This window comes from Doryrhamphus excisus, linkage group LG2 (assembly GCF_037039965.1).
Source record: "Doryrhamphus excisus strain RoL-2023G ecotype Guam linkage group LG2, RoL_Dexc_Guam_v1.1, whole genome shotgun sequence".
Taxonomy (NCBI): Eukaryota; Metazoa; Chordata; class Actinopteri; order Syngnathiformes; family Syngnathidae; genus Doryrhamphus; species Doryrhamphus excisus.
This window is the reverse complement of record NC_136358.1, coordinates 630,418-641,662: the sequence shown is the minus strand read 5'-3', so window position 1 is coordinate 641,662 and position 11,245 is coordinate 630,418. Positions and strand designations below refer to the sequence as shown.

General features: G+C 49.0%; 2 protein-coding genes across 2 annotated transcripts; both read right to left on the bottom strand.

Moving 5' to 3' along the window:
• Positions 1–1,545: 1,545 nt before the first annotated feature.
• Positions 1,546–4,776, bottom strand: LOC131126242 (uncharacterized). Its single transcript, XM_058068563.2, has 2 exons — positions 4,623–4,776; positions 1,546–3,764 (listed from the first exon to the last, which is right to left on the bottom strand). Exon 2 carries the CDS (start codon positions 3,700–3,702, stop codon positions 3,064–3,066), a length of 639 nt encoding a protein of 212 aa, XP_057924546.2. The 5' UTR covers positions 3,703–3,764; positions 4,623–4,776; the 3' UTR covers positions 1,546–3,063.
• Positions 4,777–6,052: 1,276 nt separating this feature from the next.
• LOC131125810 (uncharacterized) lies at positions 6,053–11,044 on the bottom strand. The gene is made up of 9 exons (XM_058067693.2): positions 10,641–11,044; positions 9,321–9,715; positions 9,019–9,243; positions 8,523–8,948; positions 8,402–8,462; positions 8,260–8,321; positions 8,107–8,149; positions 7,853–8,032; positions 6,053–7,778 (listed from the first exon to the last, which is right to left on the bottom strand). The coding sequence occupies exons 2-9, from the start codon at positions 9,583–9,585 to the stop codon at positions 7,136–7,138; spliced, it is 1,905 nt and encodes a 634-aa protein (XP_057923676.2). The 5' UTR covers positions 9,586–9,715; positions 10,641–11,044; the 3' UTR covers positions 6,053–7,135.
• Positions 11,045–11,245: the final 201 nt, after the last annotated feature.

Here is an 11,245-nt window from a genome sequence, read left to right as displayed (position 1 = left end):
GTGTTGTTGGCTAACAAGCGAGCTAGCACCTGGATGTGTGACAACACACACAGAGGGGGAGGGGGTCATATGGTACAAGTAAACAAAGAGCACTTTGTTTACTTCTGTGAGGTTTCAACAGCATCCACACAGCTCACAATTGTCCCCCGCTGCCCCAGGTGTGTGTGTGTGTGTGTGTGTGTGTGTGTGTGCAAGGCACTAATGATGGCCAGATGTGTGGATGCAAGCACGCCATGCCAGCAGCCGTGCCCCTTCACAATAAAGCTACTTCACATGAGGCTGACACACCAACATCAGAGAGGTTAAAGGTCGTAAAACGACACCTTCTACTTCCTCCCAGTGAGACAGGACACATTTAATAACATTCTGCTCGTCCATCCACCGGAGGCCAGCATGGCAGCAGTTGCCATGGCGACACTCTGCTTTCAATTAAGTCACATTCCAGATGTAGAGGTCAGAGGTCAGATGAAAGACTTCCTTTTGGGTTCCTCATCCTCTTTTTACAAAATAAGTGTGTGTGTGTGTGTGTGGTCAGCAAAGCAGGGATCTGAAGTCAGGACGTTCTTTAAGTTTCATGCCTTGCAACATTTAAGGCTTGTCCCTCCAAATGGTCCACACACGTAAGCACACGGAGCTTGGACGGACACTCGCCGTGTGAACAGTGACCTGGAGGTCACCGTGCAGTGACACACACACTCCTCTCCTACCAGGAGAACCTTCAGGACAAAGTTGAGAACATTGATGCCTGGCACACGGCAACATAGCAACGGGCTGACAATATCATGCCAAGTCATATTATGTCGAGCAGCGCCTTCATTAAGCTAATAGCTAACACGTGGCGATCACCCCGTTAACTAGCACACACTTGAAGAACTTTGGCGGCCCTCCGTGGTCGTGCACAGCGGTTAAACACATTTGGGACTAATTAGGCCACTAGAAAGCTACTCTTTGTCTGAGCCCAGCGCTCTGAAAAAGTTCTGGAATGGAAAAGAACATTCGCTGCCTCCAGCCGAGTCATGATGCGCTGAGTCATGACGGCGGTTTGCTTTGCCTAATGACCGCGGAGGCGTGGCTTGAACTGCCGCCATTTTGTGCATTGCAAGCATACTCGCTGTGTGATGGCATCACTGAGGCCTGGCAGGCAGACTTTCACCAGGTACTCCTCCCCCACGGAAGGGGGCGTGGCGAGTGATGACTCCTGCGCAGGAACAATCCTCAAGGGATGTCTGATGCTAAGCTAATTAGCAGGCAGCTAGTCCATCAATGATGTTGCCCTTTCTTCCAGTGTGAGGGCCAGTAGGCAGCTCCGCAGAGCACAAGCTTGAAGGTATTAGCATGTCACTCCCTGCAGGCAAAATGCTGACACTGCAGATAAACGCTTCTAACCTGTGTCAGGCGCTTTCTCAGTCCAGGCGGGAGGGGATTCGTGTTTGCACGCATTGGGCTCAATCTCCAAGGGGAATGATGATTTGGGAATGATGGACAGGTCAGAGGTCACAGCTGTTTCACCTTAATGGAAGAAGAAGAGCGGCTTCAATATTGGATGACCTTGACCAACATGATTAGTCTTCAGATACCCCAACATGTCCCGTCGATCGTGCTTAATGGCGGGATCAGCTGATCCTTACATCCACTGATCTTATGTGCTTCTGCAAAGGTCTAAAAGTCAAGCACTATCCCGGCCGAGGCTCCAGACTTGCAGAATAAAATTGCGAGTAAATTTCCCATCTACTTGCACATGTATACGACTAGATAAAAGTACGCATCCTGTACTGAGCTGACAAAGGACGCACTTTGTTCCTCCATCTTTTACACATTGTGCCTGGCTCTCACCGTCTCTCTGGCGGCAGCAGGTCAGTTAGCTAGTTAGATTTATGCACTTAGCAGCATACCCGCGACCCTAGTGAGGATAAGCGGCATAGAAAATGGATGGATGTAATACATGGGAAATGTTATTCTAAAGTTGATTCTAAAACGGTTATCAATTTAAATTGACACCATTGAAGTAAAAAACAACAACATGCTGGTTACTTCTTGAGCCCAAGAGTTAATATTAAAGCACAAATGATCTAGTTTGGTATCCAACATTAACTCCAAAAGAAGGAGGCGGGCCAATATGTGTGAGAGTGCTGCAGGACTGAATGGCCAGTGTGGTTGGCTTGTGTGTGAAAGTCGGGCAGTATTGGAGATTATAACTCCAATGATGTCCATGATGCCACCAACAACGACGCCTTCCAGAAGCTAGGGTCAGAAACAGGGTGGTTAGAGAAGATTGTTGCCATTTATTGTTCAAGTATTTATCAGTTCTACAGTGAAAATGAGAGGACTTTGCAAGTCAATTTCAGTGCACACCCCTAAATGTTCTGCTTGTGCCCCTAAAAATGTAGGTATGGGGCCATTGTGCTGAATAACATTGCTTATTCATGAACTTTCTGTACATCATTCTGTGTACCGAAGGCTGTGTATGGAAGGCTACTCTGGTTGAAGTAGGCTGACAAAAAGAAAAGTCGTCACCTTGGAAGTGAATATAGACATCATCTAGAGAGGAAAAACGCCCACAAGTATTGTCTGTGCTTTTGGAGCACAGATGGTGACAATTGAGACGTTTATCATTAAGGATAAAAATCAAATCCTTGCCCATGTAAGAGGATCTGCTCCTGGCTGGAAGACCAGAATCAACACTGTGTTCCAGTGAGTCTTACGTTGATTCAGGAAGTGATCCTGCACCCCATGCATCAGTACTTCCCGAAGATTCTACAAAGGAAAGGAGACTTGAAGAAGGTCATAACAACAGTGTTCTTGCTCCGCTCTGCCCCCCTGACCTTTGGTGTGTCCTGGATAGGTGACTTCAGTCTTCTACAGTCATGAGATGTTTGTTTAGCTGTGACAAATTGTGAAAGCCACAACATCATAGACATTAGCATACTAACAAGCTAGTGCCATGAAGGTGAACAGAGATGCCACAGAGACAAACGGGTAGAGTCACAAGAGGACAAAAGGAACCCTGGATAAGTTCAGGAAGTCAGGAGCGGTGGAAAGACAGGAACCCTCTGCTGAATGCTGTCACTTGAACGTTTGGAAGGCTGGCGCCCCCTGGTGGCTTCTCATGTGGGTCTTCAGGCAGTGACTCTGCGTGAAGGCTCTGTCGCACAAGTCACACTTGTAAGGACGCTCGCCACTGTGCGTCCTCATGTGGACCGTCAGGTAGGTTTTCCGCGCACATGCTTTGCCACACACAGCACACACGAAGGGCTTGGCGCCTGAGTGGATTGTCATGTGGTTGTCCAGGTGCACCTTGCGTTTGAAGGAGAGGCCGCAGTCGGGGCAGCGGTATGGTGCCTCGCCTGTGTGCACGCGCGTGTGCACGGTCAGGAGGCCCCTGGTGACGAAGCCTTTGCCGCACAGGCGGCAGCGGTGTGGCCGCTCGCCGCTATGGCGCCGCATGTGCACATGCAGCTGCTGGCTGCTCCAGAACATCTGGCAGCAGATGTCGCACAGAAACGTGCGCTCTCCACGCATGTGGATCTTCTCGTGCTGCCGCAGTGTTCCTGACAGCTTGAAACGACGGCCACATGTCCGGCAGCCATGAGCACGTTCGGTCGAGTGTGTCAGTTTATGGCGGGAGAGCGAGCGACGGTCGCTGAGAGATTTGCCGCACACACCACACAGGTGCAACTTCCTGTCGCCGTGGTTGTGCTCCATGTCGCTCTTCACTGAGATGGTGTGATGTTGGTCTTCCTCCTTTTGCGTCTGGCTAACAACAGCTGAGAAGCAGAAGAACACACAGCCTTGAAGCAGTGACGGACCTACGCTAGTCCTGTCCTAATTCCATCAGTCATTAAGGACTTAGCGGAAATGCCAATCACAATATTTACCCTCACTTATCTCCTTTTGAAAGGTGAATTGCAACCACTTAAGTTAGTCCCTCCTATCCATTGAGTAGCCAAGATGGTGACTATCTGTAAGTGTCCAGCAATGTGCTCTCATTGTGTTGAGTGCAACATCCGGGCATTGACGGAGCACTGCATTTTGACATACTTCTAAGTGTGAATGCACTCAAAAGGTTAAGGTTGCAGTCCCAGTAGGACAATCATGGTTGGTGCTTGGTCCCCCTTTGGCACAGTTGCAAGTTGTGGGCCGAAGCCCAGCTTGATTGCCTGCACACACACACGCATGCATGCATGTGGGCAACTAAGTGGAATCACAGAATGACTGTAGTGCAACCGCTCCGTGCAGGTCATGATAACATAATTAGAAAATTAATTTGTGTCAATATATATGAATATAATTATGAATATAACTTCATATAATTACACAATTGCCCATGCGTTTGATTAATACATTACTAACGAATTGCCAAATGAGAAGTGACCAGCAGAAATACAAATATATATTTTTTTAAACAGAATGGTCTTATCTGTCATAATGAAAGAACAAATACATTTATGAAGAAATAAATGTGAGGTACATTATTACAAGGCTTTCATGGGCCCCACGGCCTTGAGTTTAGCTAAGGTGGTCTCGTTTGAATATACAAAATGTAAGTACGGAAATGGGCTAATTGAGACACAACGTACGTAAGACGAGTTCTATGAAAGGACATTTTGAAATAATATTTTTACCTTTTCAATCCTGTCCAGGTTGTCCTCTTGCCGACAGAAGCTCCCCAGATATTTCTCATTCACGAAGCTTCTGACAAGTGACACTTGTTTGTTTATCCGTAGCGGTGTCGGCTTCATGGACGAACTTCCACTTCCGTGTACGCCTAACTACTGTCCGGAAGGAAACACAAAGCTGCTACATAAACGTTCCGGCTATAAGTGTCTGCTTTTGATTGTGTTGACAATTAAGGCTCTCCCTCAAAACCTTCTGACTACAGCATATTTTTTTTAAATCCTGGTTGTCAAATCCCTGACCTCGAAAAATCCAATCCAAACTTAATTTCACATTTTATTATCTTTTTATCAAAATATATCTCTATAATGTCAAACCTATTTCCATTACATTACATTTCTTTTCATTATACGTTTTTACCATTGATGATAGTGTTAGTGGCATAGAAAATAGATGGATGGACATTTTTTCAAGTATTTCTATTTTAAAGAAAGCACTCATGTCAGCACCTTTGGATTGTGCCACTGAATCTTGTGATTTATTAATGATCTTATGTAAAAAAAAACACAGGATTTTCAGCTCTTTATTAGCACAAACTAGGCTGTTTTGGTTCACATTTGGCTAATTATAACAAAATCCAAGACATTCTTTGTAAATGTGCTTAGCAGAAAGCAGCCATGGTTACTCCCCCCCCCCCCCCCCCCGCCCCCTCCCCTCAGAGTCACAATGACACAATCTTGATTAAGTGACATTTTATATGATTCTGTGGCAATATTGAGAGTCGAATTAGAATCGTTAACTATTCTAAGACACCCCAAATTAGCAGTATATTTGCTCTACGTATACTGTATATAGAGTTATATACTAGATTCTATATTATAATCTATATTTGTACACGTTAAAGACAGGAAAGGAAAAAATGATAATGAATTGCTGAAACATGGAAAGGGGGTGGGATTGTTAAATTGTGAAACTGTAAACATGAGATGTACCTCAGTGTAACCTTGTATGCACGTTCCAAAGAAACTAACCCTGTACTATCACCACCATTACCACCGCATTAATAATGAATTCATTTCATTTTTACCACAAAAAAAACCTTGCCTTGACCCCCTGACCTCTAGCTACTCGCCCTCCATCTTCTTCCTCCATCCTTCCCCATGACCCGCCCCCTCCTGTCGTTTAGTCCAATGTAATAATGATCTGTTTTGAAGCTCCCTTGACTTCATGCACGGTTACAATATGCCAGGTAACCGTGGCAACCAGCAGGGATGTTGGGGGGGGCAGAGCCCATGGCGGTTGACACTCGTTCTCCCACTCATGAGCAGTGAGGAGTGTGACCTTCATGGCCCATTTCTCTTTGTGTGTTTATTGATCAAATGTTTGTCACCTCTTCATTTGCGTCATATAATATTTGCAATTAAAAAAATACTCAATCGGACTGAAAGTTTAACTTTATTGATCAAGCAGAAGCAAACATGACCCAGCAGAGACAAAATGGAGGCCAAACATGGTACATTTCAGCTCCGCGCGCTTGGTCCATTAGCTCCTTGGTCGAAATAAGACAAGCAAAGAAACAATCTTCATTAGGGATGTGAAAATTCCACAATAATTTTGTGTCAGCAAGCAGACAAAGTGCACACAAGTGTTGATATAGAACACAAAGATTAGAAAGAGCAACTTCAAAGCGAGCAAAGCTTGTCAGCTCAACGTATGGAAATACAAAGTGTCAACTTAAAAAAAAAGCATTTTTTAAATAAAATGTCAGGCAGTTTAAAGCGCAATAAACTGACGAGTTGACAATAATCACATTCATGCTAACGATGGTTAGCTGCTGCTAGAAAACAAAAGTAGACCTTGTTAGTGAAAGTCACACGAAGATGGAATATTTACACTTTTGCTTTGTTCAAATTACAAACGTGTCTTGTCAGCAAAAAGAGCGTGTGCACCGTGTGAAAACCACGATGCACATTTGGAGGCAGCCTTTCTTTCGTAAGGACACACACGTGAGACATGGTGTCCCTAAAGTCTGAACATATACTGTGTAATATACACATGTATGACACAAAAAAGTTGAATTTAATAATACATTAATTAAAATAATGAAATAAATATTTAAAGAATAATTTAAACAAAATAATTAAAAAAAATCAAAACATGACAATAAGATGAATAAAAGATTAACAAATGAAATAAAAAAATAAAATATGGATTCATATTCCGATTTATGTATATAATATTAGACTTTAGGGACAGACCAATGACAATAAAAGGTCATGACCGGCGAAAAGCAGGCAGCGGAGACCACGAGCACGATGCTAACCAATGTACAGCAATATCAATGATTCATTTTTCATCCACTTGATCCGGCAGTGAGTTTTCCATCCGTCACTCAACGAGTCCTGAGTCAAGTCAAGGAGGTGACGATGAGGAGGAGAGCCAGGAGAGCCAACAAGGTGCTAAGCGGAGGTGACATGCAGCCAAGAGAAAGGAGATGAGGTCAGAAGAAAAACCAAGACGTTCACAAAGACGTCAGGCCAAGGTAGCCCAGGAAGGAAAGTTTGTTGGAAGAAAAAGGGGAGGGGGAGGAGGGGGAGGAGGGGGAGGAGGGGGAGGAGGGTGCGGGAGAGCGAGCTTTGAGCGCGAGCAGCGTGGTGATTGAAACCACGGGAGACAAATCCCGCCCCCAGCCTCCATCACGCAGCAAGGGAGGAGGAGGAGGGGCGTGTGCAGCCTGCACGTCGCCGTGCAGCCGCCCGCCGTGTTTGCTGGGATCGTCCCCCTGCGTGTACGAGCGGTGGGTGTGGACGCCAGTGGGGTCGGCAGCGCGGGCGGCAGCGCGGGCGGCATGTTTGACCTTGCAGTGAAGACGCAGGCTGTCCCGCCGCTTGGCGCTGTAAGGGCAAAGGTCACAGGTGAAGGGGCGCTCCCCTGTGTGCACGCGCACGTGCTCCACCAGCTTGTTGGCCGTCCGCGTCAGGTGGCCGCAGCGCTCGCAGCGGTACTGGTTGCCTTGGCGATGACCCTGGAAGTGAACCAACAGCTCCTGTTGCCCTGGAAACGACCTCTGGCAGATGCGGCAGCGATGCTCTGAGGTGCTCGTCTCCAGCGGGGTTGCCGTAGCAACTGTCGGCATGCTGCTGGCGGGAGGGGTGAGGGGGCATCTGGTGGGAGTGGAGGCGGGGTTAACCGAACACAAATTTAACAGCGACGCACAACAGCAACGTCTGACACACACCTGCTGACTCCGCCCAGCAAGTGTGTGTCCACGTGGGCCCTCATGGCTTCCTCCCGATTGGTCGAGTGGTCGCACACGCAGCAGCGCAGCGAGAAGGAGGCGCGCTCCCGTTGCCGGTGCTCCATCATGTGATCGTGGAAAAGGAGGCGCCTGTCCGTCTCAAAGCCGCACACATGACACCTGCCACAGGGTGTGTTCTTGGTAACCACGGCAACGGCACTTTCAATTGGACTAGAGGATCTCAGGACACTCACCTGTAGAAGAAGCTGCTACTTCCTCTCCTGCTGCTTGGACTTCCTGTTGAAGACAAAATACATTTTTGAACAACACACGTTTTATCTTGGTGCACAAACAACATGTGGTCTTGTGTGTGTGTGTGTGTGTGTGTGTGTGTGTGTGTTTATTACGAGAAGGATCCAGGGCGCTCAAAGAGGGGCAGGGCCAGGTTGGCTCCGCCTTCACGACGGGACTACACGTGAGACAAAAACATGGACAGGTGCACGTGAGGCTGCAGATAAGAAGAGAAGAAGACAGTAGCGGGACACGTACCTCTTCCTGGCGGTGTGGGTCATCCTTTGTGTCGGAGCGCTGTTGGACTTAGCAACACGTTCTGGACACCAAGAACACGACATGAGGACAGGAACCAAGCCAATGGAAAGTGTGTGCCTACCTGAGAGCTGGTGCAGCAGCGTGGATGCCAGGTTGACGGACATGTCCTGCCACAGTGCTGCTCGCAGGCACTGCTCCGCCATTTTGGCTCCAGAACACAACTGGTCTCCAAAGAAGAGCTGCTCCTCTGTGCCGACTCCAGACAAGAACTTGTCACGGGGCTCCCCTTCTATGTGTCCGTTGAGGATCTCCTTCTCCTGTTTGACTCCCGGCCTACCATCTGGAACCCGGCAGCTACCGCCGGAACACAGCAGACGTGAATCTGCCGTCTCCATCCAATTGAGCGGCTCTGCTTTGACGGTGGCAAGATGGTGGCCTCCTACGCTGGGCGGATCCCCGATGAGATCTGACATCATCAGCGTGTTGATTTCCATAGACTCCTCTTCCTCCTTGACCTTCACACCGGGTGGGGTCACGACTTGACTCTCTGCCATGAAGGGTATCCTTTCATGTTAGCATCTGTTGCTAAGCTACGCTAATCATCACTTCATACACACCGGCCAGTTTTCTCAGGAAGTCCGAAGCCAGCGTGTCTGTGGCCGCGTCCCCATCAGGAGTGTGTGAGAGCGAGGGTGGATTGGGACTCGCCCCAGGGCCGTCTGGGGACAGAGCCGGGCCCGGCTCATCCTGCTGCCCCCCCCGTCCCTCGGGCAAGGCACCCCGCCTCTCAGACTCCACCTCTGATCGACTTCCAGGATGCACCAGGGCCTTCTGGGTCGCCTCTGAAGGGAGACAAGCGGGACAGAAGACATCAGACAGACGCTCTTTGTGTGTGTGTGCGTGTGTGTGTGTGTGTGACCTGAGAGCCTGATGAGAAGGTCAGACGCCATCTTGGTGCTGACATCGGGGCTGAAAAGAGAGGTGGCTGCCAAGAAGGGGCTCGAACTCGTAGCATGTGCGTCCAGCCTGTTGTTAGCGTGCTCGCTCGGCCTGTTCGCCGCATGGTGGTCAGTGTGTGTGTATGTGCTCGCTGGCTGTGCGACTCGCTGGGCCTCGTCAGGAGGTGGAGGAGGAGGAGGAGGAGGAGGAGGAGGAGTGCGTAAGACTCTCAGCCCACGCTTCATTTTCCAAGGATGGAGGAAGTCCACACTCACACTCACACGAGGAAGAGGAGCGGTGATAAAATAAGACGTAAAGGTGCTCGGCCGCACGGAGGAGAGGAGAGCATGATGAACATCTGCTCCTCTCAATGACCTGCAAACCAGACGTGCAGATGGAGAACCAGGGTGAGGAGCAAATGACAGATGAACAAACAGCCAATCGCTCAATTATTGAATAGATCATGGCGTCAATAATCATCATCATCATCATCATCATCATCATGTCCTGCCCTGACCTTCCTTCAAGCAAATGTCTTCAAAAACGTGGTCAAACTATCAGGATGCTTTACTGTATTGTGTACTATATGATATTGCTATGACTATAATATACAATACCACTGTATCTACTACTACTGTATGGAGCTATTGCACATTAGTATAGTATTAAGTATTCTAGTAATATTCTTATTAGCAGTATTCTAGAGCACAAAAATGTTTGGTGTAAGTTTTCATGGGGAAATGCAAAAAAAAAAAAAAAAACCCAACATTGTGAACCGATCGACCCGGTTCTCCCAGCCTTCTTCCCACACTGATGTCCCACGAGAGTCCGAAAACGACGGTGACCCCTTTCCTTCATTCCTCCCTCCCTCCCTCCCCCTCCCTCCCCCTCCTCCTCCTCGGTACCGGTCGGTCGGTGTCAGACCCGGACTCGAGGTGTTCTCTTCTGGCGGCAACATGGCTGACACGCAGAGTCACAAAGTCAATTCCCAGCGTGGGAGGACGGTGCGACAATTCCGTACCAAGGCAGCGCCGATCTGGACGTGTTCCCGGCGGTACCGGAGAGGAGAGCAGGTGTCAAGAGTCCACCGTCCGCCCCCCGTATCCCCTCCTCCTCCTCCTCCTCCTCCTCCTCTATCACGCCCCTGCAACATGGCTGAACGGAACTCGACCTCACAAGACCTCTGAAGTCATCCGCTGGGTCAGGCAGCGTCGACCACCGACCAGAACCTCCGGACGACGCCTTCTCAGCTGCCCCCTCCCTTCCCTCCCTTCCTTCCCTCCCGTCCTCACACACTTACCGGTGCCGGGCGGGAAGGCTGGGATGGTGCAGTCCGGGGCAGAGACTAAATGTAGACCAGTCATGTCTTTGGAGGACAAGTCCTTCTTGCCGTCTTCTGGTGTCTCCTCCACTTTGTGACACGGGAGGACCTCCTCCACGAGATGTCCTCTTCAAGGCACGGACCAGGATGAAGGCTCGGTCACGGAGCAGGGCAGATGGAGCTTTCTAGCTCTCTTTTCTCTCTCGTTTTCCTGGCTTTCTCTCTCTCTCTCTCTCTCTCTCTCTCTCTCTCTCTCTCTCTCCTCCGCTCTATCGCTCTCGCTTTTTTTCCCCTCTCTCACGCGCTCGTGTGTGAGCGCGCGCGCTCGACGGACGTAGCGTGTGCGTCCACGAAGCTCCCACTCCCGCGGGCACACGCTCATATATCAGTTGGAGCGGTATCGGTTCTGGATATGTGGGGGGCCTTAAGCAGCATTTAGGTTGGGGGGGTGGGGGGGCATTATTAACGATTGATGATGTTAGTGTTTGGGGCCACCTAGTGGCCACATAGGTCACGTTTAGGGAGAAACACCCCTAGTTGGAACAGAGGAGGAAATAACTCTTTAAGAACACTTGGGTCAAGTG